Consider the following 27,767-nt stretch of genomic DNA (forward strand, 5'->3'; position numbering starts at 1 on the left):
ATCTGTAAAATATGAGCTTTTCTCCATTTGAATTTTGTGTTCGAAAGTTATTATAGCAAAAGGATGACGAGCAGAACCATTTAACCATGTTTTAGATAACTTAAATGTTGTAGAAAAGTATAAATAGAAGCAAAAATATAATGTATAGAAAAGAAAATATAAGGAGTAATATAATAAAATAGACCTGTCTAAAATTGCAAATATATGCATAATTATAAAATTATATAAATTATTCTCAACAACAAAACTAAGTATTCTAACTGTCTCTGGTATACGTTGGGCCTTGTGGTCGCGTATCGGTGGAAATCACCTCGGAAAGAAAATCCAAATTTGCAAAAACAATTTGTTAGCCTGGACACACAATTTATCCGAGAAAACAATGGCAGTGAGTATTTTTGAAGAAAGTAGATTGAAGCCCCGCACTTTGACTCTTCCCCTGATGAAACGCATGTTTAAGTGCATAGCAACTACCATAACAACCATTTTCACTATTGTTTAGCTTTCGAAGTACTCTATCTGTATTAAACGTCTATCAATCCATACACGGCACTTTCGATGCTTTTGGCATAACATTTGCAAGAAAAATATCGAATTAATCCAAGCCACGAGTACTCACAAATAGGACACTACAAAGAGTGAATTCTGCAGAATTACGAACATAGGTCTGGTGCAAAGGTGAAAAGTAACTTGAGTCTAGGTTGGGACAACGGAAAAATTAGTTGATTTTTCCTAAGCATTTACTCTTTATTTGCCATTTAAAAAAAGTTTTTTCATGCTACTTGAAAATGTGTACATAAAAAGTGTGCAAGCAACTTAGAAATTAGAAAGTTAATTCTCCGCTTGTTGAAGTAAAATGCAAAAGTATCATTTTTCTATTTTTTTCCTTTCGTGTATGTTGCAACTACCAGCTTGATTTTATTCAGGAAAGCCTATAACGCGGCGTTTACATGAGACCGTAGTGAGTTTCAGCCCGTAGCGGGTATAAAAATTTTTAACGGTTATTGGTTAGTCTTTACATATCGTTTACATGAGTGAGGTGGTCACCCTATAACAATAATATATTTGCATGTATTGGGCTTTTCCACTATATGACAGGCGTAGAAAATCCTGGTAATGAGGTTGAAAACACGCAGGTTTTATGAAACATGAAGAAAATTTATTGATGTCTTGATCATTAATGAGGTTGGTTGTCTTTTGGATCTCATCTCATGTGTCATTTTTGGTAACACGGAATGGATTATCTGCTGAGATATGACATAATGTGTTGCAAGAATTTATCAAAGGAAGGTTTCTTTACAGGGGTGTATTTTAGAGAGGCGTTTTTTAGAAGGGCTGGAACTCTGGAGAAATGTGTACGAGAAAAAAACAATTTGTCATATGAATAATTTATTTCATTTCATATTACCCCCCTTTTAGTCGGTTTTTGTCCCCATCGCGCGCGCATATTTTTTTAAAAATACAAATATATAACTTTGAACTACAATAAAAAAGGACTGTTAAAAACTGTACAAAAAACTAATGTTTATAAAAATGCTTTCCTTTAAAAGTTTCGAATCAATATCAGAAGACAGACGAATCATGGAAAGAACATGTTGGCAAGTTTGCTAAACATTCATTCAAATTTCTACACACAAAACTGGTGTCTTTCAACAAATTGCTTTATGTTAAAATATAAATAAAAAACGTTCTTCAGCTTATGAAAAACAAATTGGTCCTAATTCCAATCCAAATTCTTCGTTCGGATCAGCGACATCGAATACGGCGATATCTGCTATCGGCAATCTATCGGTGATTTTGCTCGTGTATTCGAACACTGTCTTATGCCATTTCCCATCTTTTTTGTTGCATTCATCTGATAATACCTTCAGACGATTCTTTATATGACCAGCAGTGTGGATCTCCAGTTCGTCGTTGGAAAGCACCTTTAGGTATGGTGTTTCATTTCCGAAAGAATCTTTGTTAGCATGTGAGTTGCGACAATGATAGGTAATATTTTGGCGCACCGAGTTACTGTTCAATCGCATGTATCGAAGTTGAACTGTATTGGCTGGATATGTGAACTGAAAAAAAAAAACGGTTTTAAGTTTTTTAACTTTGGCTGGATTTTAAAGGGTTCTACAAAACCTTAGCTAAAAATTTTTGTCAGTAGTTTAACAAGAATATGGTTATACCTCTTCGTTCATTGCAAGGTCACGTAAGAACCAATTCCACGAATCTTTTCCTTGTGATACCCATTTTTTCTTCTCAAACATACTGGTAGTCGGATAGATACAGGTTTCGCGAGTAGAAGTAAAGTCACAATTGACTTCGAAAGAATCGCTCTGACATCCTTGATTTGGATCAATGAAATATTTACCTTGAGAGAAGAACAAATAGATAAATAGAAAAGATAGCAACTGAAGATTTCATGCACCTTGTGGTTCAAGTAACAAGGATCAAGAAAGTCCACGTCATATTATCGTAATCACATCAGCTTACCACTTTCAATGTCAGGATGACACATTTTCAGATCGCCACAAGTCTTTGCAGGGAACTGTTGACTTCCATCTGGTCTATCCATTCCCTGTAAGAGTTCTTCTAGTTTTGTCAAATACCCGAATACCGTTCCTTCGTTTTCTTTTGTAACAGTTTTTAAGTCTTTTCCATCACTACTTCTGTAATATCTGTAAGAAAAAAGAAAAAAGATTAAAAGTTAATCCAAGTACACATTGTAAACGCTTTTTCTGGTGTGCTTTGTCTCTTAAATTGATTTATAACGAAAGTGTTTCGTGTGTTTGGATGACGTTGACTCAAAATTAAATATCCTGTCCATATTTATTAATAATAAAATTCGGTTACCTGTATCCTTGATAGGCTGGTCCTTTTTCTGTATTTCCACCATACGGCGGTAAAATATTAATGCCACCGACACCAAAACCACCAGGTGGTCCAGGAGGTCCGGGGGGTCCGGGGGGACCTTGAGGTCCTGGAACACCATCGTCTCCACTTCTTCCTCTACCTCCATTAGACCCTTTTGCACCAGATAATCCAGAATTGCCAATACCTCCTGGTGGGCCTTCGCGTCCAGCTCTTCCTCGTGGCCCATCGTTACCCTTATTAAAATAAATGAAGATAGCAGCGTTTTACTAGGTTGTAAATCAGTCATGCACTGAAAGCCTTAATGCTAAATATTTCTACTTACAATTGGTCCAAGTCGCCCTTTTTTCCCATCAAGCCCAACATCGCCTTGCATTCCAACTGCACCAGGTAATCCAGATGGACCCGGCATGCCTCTCCAACCTTTGTCTCCCTTTTCTCCGCTCTTTCCTGGTTCTCCTTTATATCCTTTCATCCCCCTATCACCTAATTGACCTTTGGGTCCTTGAAGTCCATTTGCTCCTTTTTGCCCGTCAGTTCCCTGCAAAATACATTCAATACTATAGTTTCATGCTTTCGCAATTCTCAGTTGAATAAAATGACATATAAACCGTAAGAACAATATAAAGTTATCAATCAGGCACATCAATAAGTACAAACTCTTTCAAAATGATATTAAAGACTAGAAGGATCGATGTCACTTTTTTATAGATACCGTTACATTGTCTTTTGATAAATTTATATATATATATATAACATGAAGTTAAAAACATACCGCTACTCCATTTGCACCAGTCTTTCCTTTTGGTCCTCCAGGTCCAGCAATACCAGGCATACCAGTGGTTCCAGGTGATCCTTGGAAACCGTCTACACCTTTTGTTCCCTTGGGTCCTTTTGGACCCTGCGCTCCAGGTTTTCCATCATTTCCTGGTAATCCCTAAGTATTCAAAGTATTACAATGTAACATCACCTTTAATAAGTGCATTTCGAAACAATAAAACTACAACTTACATCTTCTCCCGGTTTTCCTGGGACACCAATCATTCCTGCTACTCCTTGTGGACCTGCTGGTCCTTTACGTCCTGCTTTACCAGATGAACCAGCCAACCCTGGCTCACCCCTTAGTCCGACTTTACCTTGTGCACCCGGAAACCCAGGCATACCAACTCGACCAGGTACTCCACGAGTACCTTGTCTTCCTTGTGGTCCCATTGCACCTTGAACACCAGGTACACCATCTTCACCAGGATCGCCATTTCTACCATCCTTTCCTGGCGCCCCTGGTGCACCATTATCGCCGGGCCTGCCGCTACCTCCTACCTCCCCAGCAGATCCTTTTGGTCCGTCACGTCCAGCGGGGCCTGGTGGTCCCGCTCTGCCTCTATTTCCCTATAAACAAAGACAGTATATACATATGTAACTGTGGAATTACTAAGAACTTATCTGGAAATAGATATCAACACAAACTTACCCGTGGCCCACGTTTTCCAGGCAAACCCGTAATACCAGGTGGGCCTTGTCTACCCTAAATAGATATATAAGTATTATGCATTGATTCTCGTTTAAATAAGCATTGTAAAAAATATAAAAACCAATAGTAGTAATAATAAACACATTGTCTAACAACTTACTGCATCGCCAGTGCGACCGGGACTGCCTGTTGGTCCTTCTTCTCCTATTTCTCCAATTAGTCCACCAATGCCTTGTTCACCAGGAGGTCCATCAGGACCAGCTTCTCCCTTATCTCCTCTTGATCCACGTTCACCTTTAGCACCATCTCCGCCCCGTTGTCCAATTGGACCAGTTTCTCCTGGAGAGCCATTTGGACCACGGTTTCCCTGAGGACCAGTTTTTCCTCTTTTTCCTGGTAAACCATTAGCACCTGGACGTCCTCCTTCCCCTTTTGGTCCTGTCTCACCAGGTGGACCTGATAAACCAGGTAAACCATCTGGTCCTCTCGGTCCGTCTTTTCCATTGTCTCCAGGTTGTCCCTTGGGTCCACGCGTCCCCTAATTAAAAATAGAGAAAAAATTTTAAAGTCCGTACTGAAATTTTACTAACTTTAACTACGGGAATATGTGCTTACTTGAGTTCCTTTTGATCCATCTGGACCCTTGGCACCTGCATTTCCAGTTGCTCCGGTAGGTCCTGTTGAACCTCTTTGTCCACTAGGGCCAGTAGGCCCTTTTGTACCAGGAATACCATCTGGCCCTCGTTCTCCACGTTCACCTGCCAGACCTTGTGATCCCTAAATTATCGCATAATTTCGGTAAAAAGTATTAAAAATGCGTTGTTCTGAAAATAAACACGATCAAAGACATTATATTATTGATATTGTAGCAACAATCATCACAAAAATGACGTCATCTTACTCGTAATCCTGTTTGACCATTTGCTCCAGGAGTCCCTCTCAACCCTTGGTCTCCTGGTTTGCCATCCTCACCACGTTGACCGTTTAAGCCAGGCTCTCCATCGCGACCAGGTGAGCCAGCGTCTCCTACGGGACCAGCTGGTCCAACTTTACCATCATCACCTGGGGGTCCTGGAGGCCCTCTTTCTCCCGAAGCGCCATCAGAACCAGAGGCACCCTGTTGACCTTGTGCTCCTTTTTGACCCACGTCACCCTTGTAAAGAATAAAAGCAAATATAAAAAATGATTTATTAATAAAGATACTCAAGTATGTATAGAATGTGAGAATACTTACAATATTGCCTTTCTTTCCTGGAACTCCAGGTTCTCCATTCCCTCCTGACGGACCTTTAGATCCTTTTGGTCCTTTTAAACCAAGCGCTCCATCCTTACCACGAGCACCTTGTTGGCCAGACGTTCCAGGTCGACCATCTTTACCAGGAGTACCCTAGAATATTTTTATCATTAGAAGGGTTTGAAGCTCTGAGAAGTATGCAAGCCGAAATATGACACGAAATTTCTGAAGAATAATATTTGAAAATATTTAGTAACCAGAAAATAATTTTGCAATAAAAATTAAGAAAATGTTTCTAAATAAAATTCCTTTAACTTTGACTTGAAAAAATATTGGATATTAGACATGAATTTTAAATCTTCTGTATTAATTATGTCATATTCAAGAAAGTAAACTAATCAATTTTTTTAATGACATGTAAAAAGTAAAAAGAGTTACCTTGTTTACAGCAAATTAATGTTTAGGCAAAACAATCATAGTAATAAAGCACGAGTTTTCTGTTAACACTTACCCTTACACCTTGCTTTCCAGGTCTTCCAGTTTTACCAGCGGGTCCAGCAGGTCCCTGATCTCCTTGACTGCCAACTTCACCTGGCTCACCTGGTCCGCCTGCAGTTCCTTTTTCACCGGCTTTGCCAATCGCTCCACGATCACCTTGCTGTCCTTTAGCTCCAGTGTTTCCTGGTGTACCAGGGCTCCCTGGGATTCCAGGTGCACCTCGATCTCCAACTGGGCCTGAAGGTCCTGGTGGACCATCTCTCCCTGATTTTCCTCTTCTTCCTGGTCCACCAGCTGTACCGGGCTTACCAGGTGGTCCTGGATCACCTGCTTGACCTTTTTGTCCAGCGGGCCCTACATTTCCTTGATCTCCAGGTTCACCACGACCTCCAATAGGACCAATGCTTCCATCAGGTCCACGAAGACCTTGAAGACCCCTTTGTCCGGGGGATCCTCTTGAACCTTGTGGTCCAGCAGGTCCCATGCTTCCTTTTGGACCATTTTTGCCATCCTTACCACGTCGACCTAATTGACCGGTTTCCCCCTTAATTCCTGGTTGGCCTGTAACGCCTCTCTCACCTTGCTCCCCACGCTCACCCCTTGGGCCCACAGCTCCTGTTTCTCCCTTTGCACCATCTTGACCCTTATCTCCTGATGTTCCAGGTAGCCCAGCAAGACCCTAAAATGTTAAATTTATTCAATAGTGTTTTATTGCATATCTTAAAAACAAAAACATGTAATAATGCAATACGTTTTTTTACCGGTGGTCCTGGTGGTCCGCTTGACCCTATTGGTCCTTTTGGTCCAGAAACGCCAGTTGGTCCTGTTGGACCAACTGGTCCTTGCAAGCCCCTGGGACCTCTTGGTCCAACTTCTCCACTCAATCCATTTTCTCCAGCCTCTCCTTTGTCTCCCAGTTCACCAGGAGCTCCTTTTATACCCGTTTCACCGCGATCACCCTTTACTCCTTTGTATCCTGGGGCGCCATTATTACCTGGTGCACCTGGGTTTCCCTAAAAGCACATAAAGTTAGCTCGTATCAAACTATTTCACAGCTATGACGCAACATACTTAAGAAAAATAATTGGGAAAAATACATACGTGAGGTCCTCTTTGTCCGACTTCTCCAATTGGTCCTGGGTCACCTCTCTCTCCCTAAAGATAATATCAAGTTAAACTATAGAAAACATTCAATGTGTGCCAATTCAATATACACTATATAAATATTATTTTCAGTAAGAAATAAAATATTTAAAAAATTTGCTTCTCACATTTAGGCCATCTCTTCCGGGTTCTCCAGCTGATCCAGGCGGTCCTACATCACCCTATAAAATGTTGCACAAGAAAATTTTAGAAAAATTAGAAATTAGAGAATAAAGGAACCCTACGATTGGAGTTAATAAAATAGATACTTAATTTGGCTCGTACCTTCTAGAGGATGATTTATTCTGCTATTTGCGTTAACTTAAAACCTTACTTTTTGCCCTGTTTTTCCTTTTGTCCCAGATTGTCCAGGCTCTCCCCGTTCTCCATAGGGTCCTCTAGGTCCTTCTCTGCCTTTTGGACCCGGTGGACCTGGTGGACCTTCTTCTGGCCGGACACCACCTTCATCAGTGCTACTTCCAGCAGTATCTCCGCCAGCGTGTGGTCCAGGACCTTTTTCATCTCCAATCTAAACCGCAAGTCAAATTTAAATTCTTTCCATCTGATTATTCATGTGAGGAGTTACAAAGTGTGTCCACGTAAAAATACATACCGGTCCTACAGGTGTCTCACCACCACCTTCAGTGGGGGCTGGAGGTCCTGGTGGTCCTGGTCTTCCACGTCTACCTTTCCGACCTTGTTTTCCATTTGGCCCTTTTTCTCCCTAAATATATAAAAAATTCCATAAAAATGCAAAACTGTCCTTTTTCTTACAATATATCATTGAGGTACCCAAACAAGGATTTAACTAAGGTCTAACATTTTTCTTACCTTCGCTCCCTCGCTCCCGTCACTTCCGCTTTCGCCTTTGTTTCCATTGGGTCCCTAAAGAACATTTATCGTTTCAAAAAATTACATCATAAGATTAAAAGTAATTTAAAGGGTTAATTCACATACTGGTTCTCCTTTATCTCCTGGGTCTCCTGGAGGACCAGTAACAATATTCGGTGTGGGTGGTAAAATCGCGTCGGTACAGATCAGGTTACACCCATCTGAACAACATTTTTTTGTTCCTGCACAATCGATATCAAATAAACAAGTCGCTCCGGAGTTTTCTGGAGGAGGACACTCTGTCTTGTCTCTTCCAGCATTATCGGGACATTTACCTGGTTTTAATTTTTCTATAATACAAAAAGACATTGTACAGAATTATGTCACTGTTATATCAGGTTAAACTCGTATGTCTTTTAAAAATAATATTTGAAAGTTTGTGAGCTCTACGTAACAACAGATCTTTTTTTACAGAGACAGAGTCAAATTTTCCTAAAATATGTGCGATAGAAATTATTAGTGAGAGGGATAATAACGAAATATCTGAAGTTAAAAAGTTGAACTAGAAAATTATGAAACACTTGTTGAAGTCATTTTTTTTCATCGTTTATTTTTAATCTTTTATTTTTGTTTAAAAAAATCACTATATTTTTTAAATTTATCTTTTTAAGTGGATCTGTTATACAATTTAACAGAAGATTGGTGACAAGGTTTGTTTTACCAAACATCTGAGAGGAAAAATTATTTACGTTGCATGCATGAGAAGTGTTTCCGGCTGACAGTGTATTTTAAAGCAGTTTTCATTTATATCTTTTAACATTCAATATTTATTTATGTAAGCTTAAATAAACAATGGTACTGTGTTTCACATAATAAGCTTTATTGTTTCGTAAGTATCTCTAAATAAAAATTTTATATCCGTTCGGTGAAATACACACTTCTTAAAACCACTACGAGAGATTTTCACGTTTTTACATTTTTTAGAGTTTTCTTACAGGAATGGTGAATTGGTTTTGAAATTGGAGGAACCAATATTTTGGATCCAGATTTAAATCATCAAATTTTGAAAAATAAAACAAGAAACTTTTGAGGAAAATGAGTGGCAGTTTTGGATTTTTCACTAAAAATTATATAAGACATGAAATTTGGAATACAAAACGAATATTAGAACAGGACTTACTGTATTTTAAAGTTTTATAATCTATAAAAGAATTTGATCGTAATATTCAGTTGCAATGAAACATTCTCACTGCAGTTGATTTGCAAAGTTATTTCTTCATAAAACATCAAATGTTTGGCTACTAATAGAAGCAGTTGTACTTAGTTAACGAAATGTATGGAAACATGTAAATTTAAAACATGCTAAATTCAAATATGTTGATCATTTTTGTTGAAAATGATCAGAAAATTTCGAGCATGTTAAGTGGGTTACGAGACAGCTAAAAATTGTTGGTTATTTCACACCTCAGATGTATTGGTAGCGTTTAATTTTATAGTTTCATAAAATACCATTAGAATTTTTATTGTTTTTTCCATTTTAATTCTTTTTTATCTTATTTCTTTTGGCTAGTCACAGACTCTGGCTATGAGCTCACATGCGTATACAGATTGTTTCATAAAACTACAAAACATGATAAGTTATTGACAACTCAACAAAACACATTATCTATCGCTGAATTCACAACAATTAAATTTTAACTCACAACATAAAAGTATTACCTTCTGGACTTTGACCAATAACCAAAGTAACACAAACTCCTAGTAAACATATCAGCAACAAACGCTCGCCAGTGGAAGAGGCCATTGTTTAGCTGGCTGGCCAAATGCCTGCAGTTCTAAGCAAGCAACTAACCAGATCCAGCGAGTGCGCCTAATGTGTTCCACAGTTCGCCGTTCTACAAACTAGTTTAGCCACTCCTTGTGATACTGACGTTTATGTTATTAATTTCCCATCCAACATTTATTCGCAATCGTGTTGCGATCTATTGTTCCTGCCTCATTTCTAATTGGTTAGTTTTGTTTGCACTTAGTTCATAAGTCAACTCAAGCAGCATGCCACTTTTAGCGTCACTTCACAACTAACCGTGGTTTACAAGATTTTATTATTTGAAAAAACTCCGGTTTGGAGCTTTTATTTCTTGTGCATGAGTAGACATGCACAATAATGTGCATGAGTAGACATGCACAATAATAAAGTATCTGCGAAGAAGAACGGGATTTACTCTGAGGTAAACAAACCAACTTGGACAATAGATCTTTTGTTTAGCTTACGAAATTCAAATGGTCAACTGTGAATGTTTTGTTACTTGTCACTTCCGATTGCGAAGCAATTTTTTTTACAAGGCAGAGCTGGATGAATCAGTCATCATGAAACTGTTGTCAACGCTTACACAAACTCAGACAAAAAACAACAATAAAAACATAAGTACAACTATGACACGTGAATAACAACTTCACAAAAAACGCGAAAGAATGTCTCATAACCTTGTGCGTATTTCTGCATCAAAGAACTAATTACCATTAATGCCCGTTTATCCCTAAAATTTATTTCTTGCAACAAAGCGTTGTAAAGACCGCTTAATTTGATGTTTAAAAAAGCGTTGGTTTGTATTTACCGCTTTAAAGCTAAAAAACATTTTGTAAAAGTTCTTAAAAGTGAAAAAACGGGCGAAGTGTTCCTAAAACAATTGGTATCCTAATTTTAAAGGATTTTAGTAAAAAATGACAGCTCACTTTACTTTAGATAACAAAAAAGAAGGAAACAAAAATATGATGTAAAATATTTTTCTTTTACAGCCGTGAAAATTTACAGAAAATAATATTACAAGTTTTAATTATAATTTTAAACAGATCAATTGCTTTAAACCTGTTTTTATTGTCTTTTTGTGATATACAATTTCACTGGATTTGCGCGACACTGAGAGAGCTTAGTCACCGACAACTGGGTTCATGTACACAAACACAGCACTTTGAACAAACACCTTATTGAAAATACACCACAAAATATAAACATGTCACCGCAACTAATAAGGAGTGTTTGAGATGACAGAAAAAAATTACCAAAACATAAACAACAGATAGCTAATTAATAAAAATATAAAAGTTTTTTATAAGAAAGTCTCAAATGGTCACAGTGCTAAAACCTTCTAGTATTTTCACAGGAGTTAGACTGTTTTATAAAAAACCTGGGTACGAGTTTCTTATAACACAACGTGTAAAGCAGAATTTTCTCTCTAAATGAATCGAAACGAAAAATTTAGATTTTTCACATGTGATTGGTTGATATAATTTTCTATTTCATGGGAACAGGGAGTAAATTCTTATTAAAATATCTTCGAGAAAAAAATCCAGATTTAAGTAAAGTTCAGAATTGTTGCTTTTATAAACCCTGTTCTCAAATTTGTCAATAGAAAACATCGGTAAAAGCACGCAAATTTTCTCAATTGCGAAAATAAATTCTACAAAACTTTTTAAATTCATTGAATCACAATATTACGCGTTCAAGCGATAAGTAAAACGCGCAGTGTTATTATTGATGTTAAATTTTTGTTGTGATATGTCTAGCCTTCTTGTTATCATTTTTCTCAAAAATATTCAAAATACAAAATAAAGTTACAGATTCTTTGCAACTAATTCTTTGAAACTTTAGTTCAGCATTTTTAGTTCAGCAGGAGAACCATCGAGAAAATAACTTCCGCAATTTCTGAAAATTTCTAAGTTTGAAAGAACAAAAAATTCATCTGCATTGAACAGTTTGAAAAAGATTTTTTTTTTATCATAGAAAACCAATTTTCCTATAAATACAAAATGACTTGTTGTTTGTAGTAACACCCTGTCAAATTTCTTGTAACACGTTATACTAACACTTCGTACGAGTAAACGAGACAAGATATCGTGTTGCCTCGTTTAATCCAAATGTTTTTAACAGAAGAGGCTTGATTATTCACAAACATGGAACCTTGTAGCACGTTTTCAGTACAAATCACGAGATAAAAAAATAAGTAAAAAACTAAAATACGAAATCAGCATTGCGAGAAATATCTACCTAAATCAAAATATCTATCGAAACAACGCCCTGATTGGTCAGTTTCTATATTTATAAAACTGACAATTTTTCCACTCTTCTATTTGCCTATAATTGCATCAAAATTCTCAAAAAAATTATATTAGGCTAAACTATTCGTCGGCTATGTGATAAAATTTTTACAAGCAAACGAAAAGAATGGCTGATAAAAATTGGTCAATATTGTTTGGTCCTTCATTCAGTTTTGGTTTGCATTCAAGTAACCAAGACCTTTCAAAATATTTATCGTGCCATCCATCACACAAACTCGCCGATAACCCAGAGAAACTAACAGTTGCGCAAACTGCATCGGTTCCGGACCTTTAGCTCCCATAACCATCACCATGCGACCTTTGTGCGCCTCGATAACAGCAGTCACTGGGGAGGAGATCCATTCGCGAGTCTCACTCACAGCGTGTTTAAACGGCACATTGACACTGTATGGCAAATGTCCAGCAGCATAGTCATCAGGGTTTCTTATATCGATCACTAAAAGTTTATTTAAAATGCTCTCGATGGCTTTCGAACGATCATTCTTTTGTTTCTTTTTCGATTCTTTTTGCTCGAATTTGGCATTTGAATCGCGTGATAGCATAGGATACGAATCAGTCTGTCGAATTAATTGAGAAATACGAACAAGATCACGTGGTGAAATTCGAACACACGTCTCTGATCTTAATTGATTTAACGTTAAAAATTCTTTCTCTGGCAGATTCATGAACTGTTCCTCCGCGGGTGCTTTTATGCGATTTTCAGGATTATCCTGTTTTCTTAACGTGGCACTGGGAGGCGTGTGGTTAAAAACTTTGATGGCATCTTTTACACAACGTCCAATGTCTATACCAGGCATATCCGAAAACAGCAAAATGCAATCGTTAAAGCCGAACGATAACAATTGTTCCTTAAATTGCTGCAAGATTGACACTCCTATGCAGAGCGGAAGCATAGAATTTCCCAGTAATAACGTATCCCACAAGTGGAAGATTTTATGCAACGGAAACACGTGGGAGAACATAGTCAAAAACCATGGAATGGCGTACAACTCTGGCTGGAACCCAATCTCATCCAAATGGTTATACAAGTCCGGTTCGTGGAAAGCAATAAGTTGCTTAAATACAGCTAAATATTCGTGTATGATTTGAGAGTTGTCCTTCAGAAAAAAGTTGTATAAATATTTTGGTATGAAAGCAGACAAGCAGGAATAAGCTAGCGCTTCGTTATTAAAATGAAGAAACAGAAATGGAGCACAAAGCGAATCCAGTCCTTGCCAGTACACAAGGTTAGGATGTGATAATACCCAGGCCTTCAAAACACGCTTCAACTTCTGGTGACCGGTGGGCGAGGACAGCAAATAGTTGTATTGGTGACATCGTGGTATATCAACCTCAATTTGTCGATCCGTCATCGTCAACGATTCTTTATCGATTTTATCGTATTCGTCGAATATGTCCCCGGTAATATTTAAAAGGGCAGTCCATACCTTGCCACGAACGTAAGGTGGAATGTCAATTCGCGCTTCTTTCACGATACGATCCCGTGTATACGGGTAACCTTCTAAAAGACGTTCAAACAAGATAATGCGATGGAATTGATACTCTACGTCTTTCTCTCGAATCACCAGAGGAAGTTTGGCCGTTTCCGACGTATCCACTGGACACAGATCGTCTTCAACAACTAGCGGGTAGTATGCAGTCGCATCTATATGTTCTAAACGTTTGCGTAATTGGCCGAGTGATATCGCCACGGTGTGTTGATTAAACACGAAGGAGTCGTCGTCAACGCTACCAAGTTCTCCTCCGTTGTTTAATATAGTTAACGGTAAGGTTAAGGCAGGCGGCTTAGAGTTTAGTTGATTATGTTTTTTTAATTCGTTGAACACATCACCTCCAGCTAAGCCCCACAGATGATACACCTCGCAAATCGGCCTGCCGGCTAAATGGTCTTCATCTTCAGCTGTGTTTGATTCGAGTAACAATTTGTTATAATCCGGTAACACTAAATGAGCGGACCGAAAAACAGCAGGAAATTGATGACATTTAGAACGATTGTGAGAGCGGTGGTCATGGATAGATTTTATAAAATCATGCGCAAACAGATCGTGTACGGAAGGGCGTTTCATTGGATTGGCGATTAAACACGTCCTGAGAAAAGAGTGGAATGTTTTGTCCATCTCTTTGTACTTGGTTGTACAACCACTCACTTTAATAATCTCTTCTAATGCATGCGTGTTATCTCGAAAGGAAATCAAGTTCAGCAAAATCATAGATATTTTCTCAACGGATTTTCGAATTTTTCCCCATAACTTCCCTTCCAAGTAACAATCCAACAAAATCATACCCAGTGACCACACATCTACGGAAGGTCTAGAATGCGCAAAATCAGGATTGTATCGTAATCCTGTTAATATCACCTCAGGTGCCATATAACAAACATCACCAATAGGAAACATGACGTCAGCACTATAGTTGGTCACGTGATACAGACCATATTTAGACAATTTTACGCGATTTTCTTTATCAATTAAAATGTTGCTGGGAGCCAAAGAACGATGAATGTAACCATGGCAATGTAGAAAATCTAAGCCCACCATGATACTGTGTGCAATTCTTTGCACGTCAAACACATTAGCTAATTGTCCACTTTCTAGTAAAGTGTTCACATTTTTGGGGTAATGTTCACTGACAATTACTAACCTCTCATGTTTCCCTCGAATGACATCAATATACTGACAGAGAGAAGGGTGAGATAACACTTTCAGTTCCTGGAACCTTCCACACATCTTGATGGAGTTTGGTGTGACAGGTAATCCATTGGTGCCGCACGTATCTGTCGGATGTGCAGAAGCAAAGAAAGAAAATAAACCAATCTCTGCTTGATCTAATGGAGGTATCATATTTTATCTATCAAAAGTAAATAAAACACATTGTTATAAACACAAAATTGGAGCACAGATCCAGTGGCAAGGAGGGTAAAACACTTTTAAGATATTTTTGGACTGGACTTTACACTTTTAAAGTATTTTAAATAAAATGTTAACGTGTATTACAGATGGAACTAACAAAATAAAATAACAAAAGCTAAAATAAAAAACTTTAACCTGAACAATGTAAACAGTTAATCCCATCCTAAAGCATTTTTATAAATTATCCAGAATGAAAAAATTAAATTTACATAATAAGTTTCATGAAACATGTTATGATTTTCCATATCATTGTCTTCCCAAAAACATCATTGTCTGCCCGAAAACAGAGTGATCACACTTGAAACTTGAAGTGTACATTTTAACAGAGCTTTTCAAGTTAAAAATACCTTATTTACACTGTTGTGATAATAAGTCGTTACATAAAATTTGACGACTTAAGTTAGCTTTACAATGGTCATAAAATTTAGAATATAGTGATTTATCGATGAACATGTGGTGATGAAAATAAGATTACAAACACTTGTGCCTACGTTTTGTGAGCGTACAATGTCTCCTCCATCAATTTTTACGGCACAAGGTTCCACAAAGCAAATTGGATGACTAATTCACTGGCAAAATGTAACTAAGCACACACAGCTTTGTGTGATTTGATTTTGCTTTGAAAAATTCGCTTTGTTAAAAAGTAGAAAAATTTCCTACTTTTAAGCGGCAAAATAACTCGCTGTAAACTTTTGACCAATCATAACGCAACCTTTAGTGTTTATTCTTAAAAAAACTCATTACTGGAAAGAATTCAAAATAACTGTTTTGTTATTATTACCCAAAAAAAGCAATTCAAAATTCACTTCGTAAAAATCCCTCTAGGGAATGGAGGAGTATGGAAGTCTTTAGAACTCAAAAACAAAAATTGAACTGTTTCATATTAGCAGTCAGCAAAACAATAAGGTCCTGAGTACCTGTGTGAAGGTTTAATTTAAAAAAACATCCTAAAGTTTATATTAGCATCAATAATATGAACAATATATCCTTTAAAAAATAGGGGTGGTAGAAAAACTTTTGTAGGGTAGCCTTGTACAAAAGCAGGTTATTTTATAAGCATATAACAAACTCTAACAGAAAATGATTATTTTCCCAAGACAATCAGAAAAAATTAACAATTTTTAAACATACTTACTGTTTCCTTTCTAAAAATATGTAAAATAAAAGTAAAATAAAAGTAAAATTTAAAACTAAACTAAATATTGGGATCATATCAGAAGAAAGAAAAGAATCTTGCAAACTTCTAGTATGACTTTTAATTTGTTAAAACAAGTTGAGAAAATGTAAAAACAACAGAGTAGAAGAAGAGGGTAGATGTTTGGGAAGAGATTTTAAATATGCTATAGAAACTTCAACTTGATTTAAAAAGTAGATTTTTTGTGCTCTATAAAATATCAAAAAGTTTTAGGAGTTTTAGTACAAACTGTGGTCTTGTTTCAAAACATTTTAATTGGTCAATTTCTGTTTTTTTGCAGCAGACCGTGTTATTATCGCAGAAATTTTACACAAATTTATGCGCTTTGACTTGCTTTTTATGCGTGATTTCACATTCTTTCTTTCAACTTTATAATCTTCTTTTACGCTACTGACCTTGGGACAATTTTTTGCAACGTTATTGCTACTTAAATCTGTGCCATAACATCGTTTATTGTTCATTTTAGATGCATTAGATAAGCATTTAGAAATTGTTTTTTCTGTGCTTTTTGTACAGTCACTTTCAAGATTTGCATCCTGTTTTAAATCTGTATACTCCATCCACCATGTTGATACATGCTCAAAGGACCAAACACTACCACATAAAGTTCTGTTAAATCTTTCTTTGTAAACGGCTCTAGTTAGTTCAATTCTTTGATTTTTAAATTCCTTGTCGATACCACTGTCTATATCGTACTGGATGAGATGCCCACATAAACTGACACATACATCAGAATATACTTTTGTGTCAAGCACATGGACCTTCCAAACTTGCTGAATACACCATGATGGTACTAGCTGCATATCATTCCAATCTCGAAATACTATCTTTAATTCTAAGAATTCATTATAAGCATCAAGCACTACATTTGTAAGTGATTTCGACCATCCAAATTTTTTTGAAACTCTTTTCTGTAGATTAGCATTATGAGTGAATCCGTGTAACTTTGAATCTTGAATCAACCGGTGCTATATAGTAAAAAGGAGATTTGTATAAAAAAGTGGAAGACTGGTATAGCAGGACGGCCACAGTCTTTTATCGTTTTAGGTGCTGTTATCACAAAAAAGTGAAAAAATAAAAACTATTTCCTATTTGCAGATTTTGACAAAACTTTGGGAGAAAATAAGAGTTACTAATAAACCATCTACTCAGTGTATGCACTGAGCATGGCTTTTACCGCAAAGCTTATACTATTTTAAACTTGTTTTTTATAGGCAAAGCAAACAAACATATTGTATATATATGCATTTTTACAAATAATTTTTTTTTAAAAATGGCAATAACCTTTAACATAAATCCATCCATTCTCAAGCTGCTTCTTTGTTATTATTTTATACTAAAATAAAAAAATGAAAATGATTTAATGCACCAATAGACTGCATAATGCAGTACTGGCTTTGTGACACCTAACATCATGGATTATGTATCATGAGTAACATGCACGATCCACAATGATGCTATCACGATAGAACGAGACATAATGTACATTATAAGCATCTGGAAATTTAAAAATAAGATTACATATGCTTATTAGGAGATTTTTACTTTTAATATTTTTTATCTAATAAAAATAAAATGTTTAAAACAAGAGTTTGATCAGAACATTATGATCAATTTGTTTTCGACATGCTTTTTCATATTTTTTAAAGCATAGATAATACAAATGTATATTTCAGCCTACAAGCCTACAGGCAGGCAAATTTCTGCTGATACATTTTTTTATAATTAAATGATTTTTTTTAATATCAGCAAAAAATATGGGGCCTGGGACGGGCAAACGAGTGTCATTTGGTCAAAAAAATTTGTGTTAATCAATCCACCTTTACAATATCTATTAATAAAGTTTGAATGCAAATCCCTCGACAGGTCTTAAACTGATGAGAGAAAATGTCAAAATTAGTCATTATTCAAATATGACATAATTTATGCAGCATATTTAAATCTAAAATTCTTTAAATGTTAATATTTTGAGAACGAGAAGAGCTTTTTAAAAAATTTGAAAAGACTTGTTAACCAACTTTTTAAGCTCTGTGATAAAGTTCAACATTATTTTACACCTTGGGTTCCCTTTAAAATCAAAAGACTTAACTTTTTCATTATATATACTATTCCTTCTCCATTTCACTCTTGCAAATTTTGGTCGAGCAGTCACATATATAGCATTTATCTTTAATGCTAATGTGACTGCTCGACCAAAATTTAAGTTATCATGTTACAAAAGAAACAAATTTGTATATATACTTGTTTATGTTTTAGTTATTTAACACTTAGTTAAGCCACAAACAACAAGTATATATGATAACAAATCAAGAAATAGGTACAAAAACACAAAAAAGCATCTATAACTTCTCTTCTGTTACTTCAAAAGGATTTCCTTATTGAATCAGAAGAGTGAGTGTAATATACATATATATAAAATAGAATTCAAATCTATTTGAAATTTGTTTTATACATCACTGTTCTAATTCATTGGATGGTTGTTCTTTATTCATTCATCTGTCAACGAAATAGTTGTTACTAGAAGCACAATCATTTCGATTATTATATTGTATCAAAATGTTTAATGGCACAAAGTCTAACATCCTTCTATGAGTTGCATGCAAATTTAAAGGTGGTGCAACACCCTGCTCCATGGCTTCTGTCCAACGGCTTGCACATAAACACCAACAGTCACCTGGAACAAGTCCTGGAAAATTGTAATGTGGAGCAGGCTGAGAAAGGTCATTGCCAATTCTTTTAGAATGACTCAAAAATTGGTCAGTCACTATAGCGCAAACTACATGAACACCCTGGTCTGTCAAACCAGTAGAGCAATATCCATCACGAAAGTAGCCTGTGATTGGATCCTTGCAACATTCTTCTAAGGGTTCTCCAAAAATGTTGGTGTCATTATTTGCTAACAAGACTTTCAAATAAAATGCCAAAATGCAAACCAATGTTATTAAAACAATCTTCATAATTCTGAGAAGAAGATAGACATAGATAAAAAGTAGTTCACAAATATTTGAGAGATATACTCTGTCCATTATTTTCAGGAATATCACGTGGTACACTTTCTGTTAAAAACTCACCTAAAACTACACAACATGTCGGGTTTGAAGTTAGGAAACAAACCCCTAATTATGAAGAAGTGTGTTTTTCTTCAAATCATATTAAAAATACAGAAACTGTAATTGGTTTCAAAGTAAAACATGACATTTGCCGACCAGGAGAGAATAGACCTTTTTGAATTTTTACATTTTCCACGGTAAGCCTTTTCGGTTTTAACAATCGCATGGCAGACAAAAAAGACGCGAGCGCTACCAAAGTGAGGTCCTTTTTAGTCTGTTTCTTAGCATGAAGGTATCATTACAACCCCATATGATGAGTATAGACGTATTTCAATGTTTACGTTTTACGGCACTTTTGCGCATGCGCAAACTTGCGAAAAAATCGACAGGCAAAACATTGAGGCCCAGTGTCATTTGTTAGAGATTATTGAAGAGAAGAGACGTTTTTGTACTGTTTGGATATATTTATTTTTAAATACTTTAAAAAACTGTTATTTTCATAACAATGCCTGATAGCTGTTGCGTACCTAATTGTACAAATCGTCGGAAGACGGGTGAAGAAGGTGGATTTTACAAAATTCCTAACAAGAAGCATCCTGTGTTGAGGGAGAGATGGCTGACTGCAATTGGCAGAATTGAATGGTCAGAAGAGTTAATAAAGAATGCCAAAGTGTGTCATTTACATTTTGTGTCTGGTAAGTGACTTTGTTCACTCATTTTTAAAAGTTTTTTTGTAAAGTAGTGTGAGCCATATTGTGTTTTGTGTCCCCTCACCCACATGAACTTTTTCTCTGGAATTTTTAAAATTTTATAGATTTTTTATTGTTTGATTTTTAGGAAAAAAGTCCAAAGATTCTTCTCATCCAGACTGGGTACCCTCAGTATTTGAACGTTGTGGAAAACGAGTGAGTGAGAAAAGAAAGCTGGAAAAGCAACATAGACATTCTCGACTCACAAAACGAAGGAAATTAACATCTGAACTAGTAGCTGAAAGTGAATCTGACAATGATTTTAAACTCCCAGAAGATCAAGGTCCTTCCATGTCAGAATTATGTCAGAAAGTACAAGAACTTGAGGAGAAAGTTAAATTCTTAGAAAAGGATTTAAAAAATGAGGTGGATGAAAAACAGAACATTTTAAACAAATACACTGGATTGAATAGCGAATATGCAAATAGATTAAATGAAATTCATGCACTTAGAAACAAAAACAAAACACTTATATTGAATAAATTTTGTTATAAGTCATTGAAACAATCTCCTGAAATGTTTTATTTTTATACTGGCTTAAACAAGGGAAGATTTAATTGGGTGGTCAATATTGTAAAACATAAAATTAAACCAGCAACAAAATTGTTGACACAAAAAGATCATGTCCTTGTAGTCCTCATGAAATTAAAACTTGGACTTCTTAATAGGGACATTGCATATAGATTTAAAGTTCGACCTCCTGTGATTTCTCGTATTTATCGACAGTTGTTACCACTACTAGCAAAGTCATTATTGTTTACACTGATATGGCCTGAAAAACAAGCTTTAAGAAAAAATTTGCCAAAATGTTTTAGATGCTATAAAAGCTGTTGCTGTATAATTGACTGCACAGAAATTTTTATTCAGCGACCATTAAACTTGAATGCCAGGGCACAAACTTGGTCCAATTACAAAAATACCAATACAATAAAATATTTGATAGCTTGTTCTCCATCCGGTTCTGTCAGGATCATCAACTTTTGGAAGTGTCTCTGTCTTTTTTGGTCTTCTAAAGTCAATTTTACTTAAGGGTGCAGGATGAGCTCTTTTTCTTGCCTTTTTCCAAGAGCATAAAACACTAGTACATGCTGTTTTGTTCAGCTCTAATGTAGCACATGCCACTAATTTAAATAATAATGCAGCAACATGACTGCAAGCTGAACCAAGTCTAAAAAAATATTGCCATTATTTATAATATTCGTTTGATCACTATAATAAAAATACGATAAATAAACTTACCCTGCAACACAAGTACAATTTGCCGAATGTATCCAACCGGTTTTATGCATTATAATCCAAGTGTCATATAATTTTTGCGTTTTCCCCTGCCTTTGACTTGGTAACACAGACGATTTTATATAACAGAAATCTACTTCTTTTAAGTGGTGACAATACACTTCTTGTACGTGTCCTGATAGATAAAAGTTGTAAGCTTCCAAGGATTTGTGTGCTTTAAGCGACTCGTGTGTGAACTCGCTAGGAGTGTGAACCAAATACACATACAGATCAACATAAGTTATATCTGGAAGTAGTAAAACGTCATCGCTCCAATGGCTAGTCTGCAGCGAGTAAGGATCTGCAAGCATAGTCCCATCTGCGAGTGTAAGTTTTCCAGTATAGTGGGATTTATCTGCATTTGAAAGATTTTGAAAATAGTCAGCATTTTTCGACATGTTGAAATATAAATAAACGCACGTGCCTTCTAAATGTTTGTTTTTATCAGCAAAGAGGAAGTGCTTCACACAATGAGTACATTTTTGGCTACGTTTATATGTTGATTTATTTAAACTGTTATATCTTATCGGAAACGTACGTAGTCTGTGGCTCGGCCTAACTTTGTTGTATATAGTCACCCATAGTTTAGAAAATATGATTGACAGCTGTTCTCGCTTTCATGAACATGATTTTCAAATACTAACAGAAGGGATGTATAATAAACGAGTAAATACCCCACGGGCAAGGACTTTTTTGTTAAGCAAGCAGACATTATAAGATGGCAACAAGAGCTTCGATCGATAAGCAAAACGACTTTCCTTTTTCAGTTTTTTCAGTAATTATAGTAATATTTTATGCTCTTTTCGCATGTTGTTTACCATTTCTGCTGCCATCTTTTGCCTGTCGAAATGCGCAGAAGTCTGGGAGCCACTCATACCGCGTCATAGTGAAATACGTCTATATGTCAATCGGAAGTTATCTATCTACACTCGATAATAGTTTAAAGCTAAAAAACATGTTTCCGTAGGAGGAAACAAGCTAAAAAAAGCCCGTCTTCAGCAAGCTTCCACATCTTTCTGCTTGCCACGTAGTTGTTAGAACCAGAGGGGCTTACCACAGAAAATGAAAACATTTAAAAAGGTCTATGGCCCTGCTGCCAATGTAAAATGTCATGAACTGGGCTGGGGAATGAGCTCTAAAACTTAATGGAATACTGTTGAAAGAAAAATAAACTATTAGGTAAAAAATAAAGCCTCAAAGCCAACACCATTGAGAGGTATCTAATTGAGAATTCATTTTCAAATTGGAAAGAACATGTAAAATTTCCCATTAAAGCAAAAGAAAATTAGCAATATAGCTAGCTATATATTGCTAATAAAATAGCTAGTTAGATTTTAAAAAGTTATGTTATAGTCTAATACTATACACTTGGTTTGAAGTTTGAATTATAAAAGAAAAATGCAAGCTCGCAAATAAAGTAAAGTGAAACTTTGAAAAACAACACAAATATTTTTTTGCTGATGGGCCGCCATCTTAGTACGAAAATTTCCGGTATCCGAGAGAGTAGATCCTCCTGACCCCTCGTCATCCTCGTTATCAGGACCTTAATTCACAAGGTTTTGTGTGGGGGAGACTGAAAAATCAAGGTGGTGTAAGATTGTTGTAACTTTGTCTCCCACTTCCAGAGTTCGTTACCTTACTACTTTCAGGTAGATTTATTATCATTAGTTTAGAGAACCACCAGATTTTTAAAAAATGCCATTCTCGTTCCCAGGCCCTTTTTCACTTTTTTTGTTACAGGCAGCCAGGAAAACGGCGTGAAGAACCCAAAATCACAGAAACAAAAAAATTCTTGGAACGAGGTTGCACAAATAAATACTATAGAGGGGTTTATATCGCGGAAAGATACCCTGGGGACAAGGTTGGTCATCTGGTAATGATCTAAATCAAATAAATGTTAGGATTTGTGGACGTTGTGCATACTACAAGATAAAAGATAGATAGATCGAATACCGGTATCACCGGTAGTGTGAGAGTTATAACCACTAAGCTACGGCGTTACAAAAATAATTTAGTCGACTTCAAACTTTCTATATAGTATACTCATTTACCTGCAAACTCGAAAAGCAATTAGTTCTGGGGACAAGGTTGATCTTCCTCGTCTCTCGTTTTTTTCCACTGTGTCACACCGAAGTTGGCCTCTGTGTTAAGCAACGCCTAACTAACTTTCTTTGCTGCTATAGAAATCTATATCTTTCAGGATGCATTAGCAGAGAAAAAATTCAAGTGACGAAGAACAGTTTTCTCCCACATCCAGTTGCGTTAAAATGCTACAATATGTTACCTGTATCCAACACAGGTGGTGTAGACTTTTTTAACGAAACTACCAGCTAAATACAGGTCTTTCTTTAGTAACACACGGTTTTGACCAAGTTTCAATGCTGCTTAACTTTTTATATTTTATAGATTGCAACTAACCCTCTGTAAGGATACTTGATAAATTCCACATTGAAGAGGAATTTTTTTCTGGGGTTGATGATGGACAATGCAAAAAAGAAATCGAAACTATAGAACTAAAAAAATACAATAATATTTCGTGTCTTTCCAACAATCTGTTTGTTACATTTCTACTGTACCGGGTTTCAAAAATAGACTGAATTAATTGTGAAAGGTGAGTGCTAACTAATCTAATCGTTGGTCCAAAATCGACTTTTCTTGATTACAGATAAAAACTGAACAATTTTCAATTCTTTTAACTCGTCTCGATCATTTCTTTACGAGTGCACCTTTTTTCCGGGATGAGTGATTTTATTTCGTACGAACCCAACAACTGGAGTCTTCGCTTTCCACACTATCACTTTCTGGGTTAGAGAGGTCGTTTAAATGCGAAAAACGTGAAAAGTATGGAGCCTAATTGTCTGGTCTAGAATAAAATTACAAAAAAATTTAATCACACAAAAATCTTTTCTGTAGCTTTTCCAACATTCTTGCTTCACGTTTTAGTCTTTTTCCATTATCCCTTTAGACACCTTGCTCTACTTTCTTTGTGGCAAGTGATTCTATACAGTTTATTTACAGGTATAATTGTTTAATAGTTGCCTTTGTTTTCGCTAATCTTACTGCTGCAGTTTTGACGCTTCCCTCAACGAGCACTTCCACTTTGCTCACCATCCGTCTCAATCATTGTAACCTTATAGGACCAAAATAAATCACAATGTTGTTTTAGTTGAGGAGAGCCTCAACTAAAACAACATTTTGATTTATTTTTGTCCTATAAGTCCGATTTTTACAACTAACAATTATTTATATGTGTTTAAATCTTAAAAGTGTCGAAGTAACGTTATATAATAAACATAACATTTTGATTTATTTTTGTCCTATAAGTCCGATTTTTACAACTAACAATTATTTATATGTGTTTAAATCTTAAAAGTGTCGAAGTAACGTTATATAATAAACATTGCACCCAATCTATATTTCACGCTCAACATGCAAATTTCAACCAAACATTGATCTACAGTTTCAAAAAAATGTTAAGCTGGGTTGCGCCTGACTTAAACGTGATCAAATCATTTGTTCTACGCATGTTTTTAAAAGAAAGGTAAAAGGCTTCACGATTTTGATTTTGCAAAGAAAACGACTCCAAATGTCGAATGAAATGGTACACCAAACCTATCCGACATGACGTTTATTAATTTTTTGTTGGATGAAGTCGAATGAAAATCTTGTTCTGGAACAAACTTTCATCCAACCTCATTGAACTTAAATTTACCACTTTTTTAAAAAAATCCGACTTTTCATCCGATATGGGAAAAATCTCAAGTCGCATGAAAAGTCGGATCGGTTTGCGTCGACTTGAACACGCGCACCGAGAAATAATCCACATCGGATCACACAAAGGTCCCGAAATTCGTAGAAAATGGCCATGTTGATGCAGCAACAAGTGGAGCTTTTTAAGAGTGTGGACTTAACAACACTGCGTGTTATATATTTACCTGACGGTGTAGAATGAGTCTACGCAATAACTTGTGGTGCCGAACTTCGAAATTAGATGTCTTGTCTCAATATATTTTGACTCGGCTGTCTTAATTTTTTAGCGATTTTAGTAGTAAAAGTTTTTTATTTGTATTCAGATAAGCTAAAAGCTGTTCTAACAAGTAATTACTATTGTTCTATTGGATAGCAACACGGATTAGGAAAACATAACATGCGATTATACTGTTTGAAAACGTAATGTGTTATATAGCGTATCGATTTAAATTTATATCGACTTGTTTCTGTACGTTATTTTTATTCACACAAGCGCATAAACAAAGAGTTCATGGTGAAAATATTTCACGAAAAATTATTTTTATTTGTTTGTTAGTGTTTTAAAGACTAAAAAATCCAGTACTAAAAGTAGCTTATTTTTTGGAAACTTCATCCACTGTTTTCTTTTTAAAAAATACGTGTTATCTCATAGTCTTGAGCGTGGGTGCATTGCTGGGTTTTTTTTATTTCTCATTTTGTTTAGAACTTATTTTTTTAATAAATTATCAAAGCAATTTCATGTAAGTTGTTGACATAAAATGTTCTAGCTACTCATTAACACGTCCATTTTTCAATAAAAATCTACCAACGATCCAACATTTATAGCCAAGCCGGTTTATTAGTTTCTTTTGCCATTTGATGACGAAGAAAAAAGAATCGTTCGATTTCATTGTGTTCCAAATCACAGATTCGAACAATTCAGAAAACCACTTCCTAAATCTTTGTTGTGAAAGATAAAAATGGCGCACAAAAATGAAGAAACTCGATAGACAACGGGATAAAAATGCTATTTATCTTAACAAGCGTTTTATATTTCGTGTTGAATATATACAATACAGCTGAAGGTAAAACTACACATTTTTAATTTATTTTTTTTGTTATGTAGATAAATAATTTTCTTGTGATCCTAGTATGTAGGTATGTCTAGTCTATAGCTAAGGTATCTATAAAGTTGGCTAGCTAGCTTCTTGTCGCTATAAATTTGTTCTTAAAGGTTTCCTGATAGCTAGTTGTTCCCTTCGGCTTAGGTATATAAAGGGTGTGTAAAAAAATTAGGTTTAAAAACCCTCAAGTTTTGTCGTTATGTATTTATGTGTTATATAATTGTTTACTATAAATAACTATAAAATCTCTCTGTAAATGTTGATGATAAATGTCAGAACAAAACTGTGAGTATATAGAGTATATAAAAAAGAAGTGTTCACAACAAAAGCACACACAGAGAAGTATGTACTTCTCTGTGTATGCGCCTTCATTCACTTTGGAGCACGCACACTGTTGTATCCCGCGCGCGGTGTAAAATTGCAGACTGGAAAGACGCGAATAAACGAAATAAAGCTCAACACTTGATACATATCAAGTGTTGAGCTTTATTTCGTTTATCGGACATATTATATTGTCAAAGAGATTGCATTACTGTAAATATGTACAATTGTATAACATATATGATCAGTTGCATTATTGATCATATATATAAAGGGTAACACATCATATAGATCATATAGCTTTACAAATATCGAGGAATATACACTGTCTATTATTTCCAGAAGAGCCATGGCTCTGATGGGGAGTCTTGGAGTATTTAATGCCCTATTTGAGCTACGCAAACTCAATGCGCTATCTCCCCAATTTCCCTCACATGGCTTCGGTTAACCAGGGGCTATGGCAATACTCAATTGACCATATTGAATCGCCGCCAATGGGAATCGAACCTCGGTCTTTCACACGTAAGTGATAACCACTAAACTACGACGCCACAAAACAAAATACATTACTTAAGTTATAAATAAAATAAAAAACACATGTATTATGGCAATATATATTTCGGCTAACAAGCCTTCATCAGTTGTATGGCTTGTTAGCCGAAATATATATTGTGTTATACATGTGTTATTTATTTTATTTATATTCCATACACATCATGTGCATTGGCTTATACATTAATATAACATAAGTTGTAAATATATCAGATCCTTACAGTGCATATATAATTCGTTGAATATTGCACCACGTGAGCAACCATACTCGCATGGTGATGAGGTGGGTGCGAAAAAAAAATTCCATTCTTGTACATACGCGAAAGAAGTCTTAAAAAGATTCCCAAAAAAGATTTGTGAACACAATAAGAGTATTGCATGTAAAAATTAAAAGTTTATAAAATCTTTTAATTTTTATTTTATGTAAAAGGGACGTTTTGCATGGAAGATTAAGTCTTATGAACTAGTACAATATGACGTATATTTTTGGGTAAATTAGGGCGCTACCGACATGTAAACAGTGAGAAACTTTCCGCGTAAATTCCTTTAACTAGGCACATAAGAAATAAGAAGCATTACCGGAGCTCCTAACTTGACTTATTTCGACTCTCTCTCTACACAAAATTATTTTAAAATTATCTTACTTCTCACCACTTAATTCACCGCCATATTACCTTCTTGTTGGGCGTGTTTACAAACTTTATTTAGGGCGTA

The 27,767-nt window shown here is 35.7% G+C and overlaps 5 protein-coding genes across 5 annotated transcripts in view; 2 read left to right on the forward strand and 3 right to left on the reverse strand.

The window, feature by feature from the left end:
• Positions 1-1,369: 1,369 nt before the first annotated feature.
• On the reverse strand, positions 1,370-9,983 carry LOC130621108 (collagen alpha-1(I) chain-like). Its single transcript, XM_057436414.1, has 21 exons — positions 9,753-9,983; positions 8,160-8,383; positions 8,034-8,087; positions 7,816-7,926; positions 7,537-7,731; positions 7,331-7,384; positions 7,161-7,214; positions 6,821-7,072; positions 6,073-6,738; positions 5,562-5,714; positions 5,229-5,480; positions 4,943-5,104; positions 4,488-4,865; positions 4,328-4,381; positions 3,868-4,245; positions 3,632-3,793; positions 3,182-3,397; positions 2,839-3,092; positions 2,479-2,663; positions 2,172-2,356; positions 1,370-2,060 (listed from the first exon to the last, which is right to left on the reverse strand). The coding sequence occupies exons 1-21, from the start codon at positions 9,835-9,837 to the stop codon at positions 1,695-1,697; spliced, it is 4,440 nt and encodes a 1,479-aa protein (XP_057292397.1). The 5' UTR covers positions 9,838-9,983; the 3' UTR covers positions 1,370-1,694.
• Positions 9,984-10,815: 832 nt separating this feature from the next.
• On the reverse strand, positions 10,816-15,014 carry LOC130621109 (TBC domain-containing protein kinase-like protein). The gene has a single exon (XM_057436415.1). The coding sequence runs from the start codon at positions 14,987-14,989 to the stop codon at positions 12,296-12,298; it is 2,694 nt and encodes an 897-aa protein (XP_057292398.1). The 5' UTR covers positions 14,990-15,014; the 3' UTR covers positions 10,816-12,295.
• Positions 15,015-15,092: 78 nt separating this feature from the next.
• LOC130621110 (uncharacterized) lies at positions 15,093-17,658 on the reverse strand. The gene is made up of 2 exons (XM_057436416.1): positions 17,538-17,658; positions 15,093-17,221 (listed from the first exon to the last, which is right to left on the reverse strand). Exons 1-2 carry the CDS (start codon positions 17,556-17,558, stop codon positions 16,505-16,507), a joined length of 738 nt encoding a protein of 245 aa, XP_057292399.1. The 5' UTR covers positions 17,559-17,658; the 3' UTR covers positions 15,093-16,504.
• A 2,055-nt stretch (positions 17,659-19,713) lies between these two features.
• On the forward strand, positions 19,714-21,081 carry LOC130621374 (uncharacterized). The gene is made up of 2 exons (XM_057436662.1): positions 19,714-19,998; positions 20,141-21,081. The coding sequence occupies exons 1-2, from the start codon at positions 19,809-19,811 to the stop codon at positions 21,079-21,081; spliced, it is 1,131 nt and encodes a 376-aa protein (XP_057292645.1). The 5' UTR covers positions 19,714-19,808.
• Positions 21,082-25,556: 4,475 nt separating this feature from the next.
• LOC130621603 (uncharacterized) overlaps positions 25,557-27,767 on the forward strand; it is a 31,085-nt gene continuing 28,874 nt past the window's right edge. Inside the window, exon 1 of the mRNA XM_057436917.1 lies at positions 25,557-26,141. Coding sequence (XP_057292900.1) covers positions 26,081-26,141 — 61 coding nt within the window. The 5' untranslated portion in view covers positions 25,557-26,080. The remainder of the gene's footprint in view (positions 26,142-27,767) is intronic.

The sequence above is a fragment of the Hydractinia symbiolongicarpus genome, chromosome 12 (assembly GCF_029227915.1).
Source record: "Hydractinia symbiolongicarpus strain clone_291-10 chromosome 12, HSymV2.1, whole genome shotgun sequence".
NCBI classification, from domain to species: Eukaryota; Metazoa; Cnidaria; class Hydrozoa; order Anthoathecata; family Hydractiniidae; genus Hydractinia; species Hydractinia symbiolongicarpus.

Coding starts and splice junctions, on each gene's coding strand:
- LOC130621109 (XM_057436415.1), bottom strand. CDS start 14,989: ATGATACCTCCATTAGATCAAGCAGAGATTGGTTTATTTTCTTTCTTT.
- LOC130621108 (XM_057436414.1), bottom strand. CDS start 9,837: ATGGCCTCTTCCACTGGCGAGCGTTTGTTGCTGATATGTTTACTAGGA. Junction 5,481..5,561: donor CAGGAAAGAAAGGCAATATT/GTAAGTATTCTC, acceptor ATTCTTTACAAG/GGTGACGTGGGTCAAAAAGG. Junction 3,398..3,631: donor CTGGTGCAAATGGAGTAGCG/GTATGTTTTTAA, acceptor TGTATTTTGCAG/GGAACTGACGGGCAAAAAGG.
- LOC130621110 (XM_057436416.1), bottom strand. CDS start 17,558: ATGGATGGATTTATGTTAAAG. Junction 17,222..17,537: donor TGGATGGATTTATGTTAAAG/GTTATTGCCATT, acceptor TTTACTATATAG/CACCGGTTGATTCAAGATTC.
- LOC130621374 (XM_057436662.1), top strand. CDS start 19,809: ATGCCTGATAGCTGTTGCGTACCTAATTGTACAAATCGTCGGAAGACG. Junction 19,999..20,140: donor TCATTTACATTTTGTGTCTG/GTAAGTGACTTT, acceptor TTTGATTTTTAG/GAAAAAAGTCCAAAGATTCT.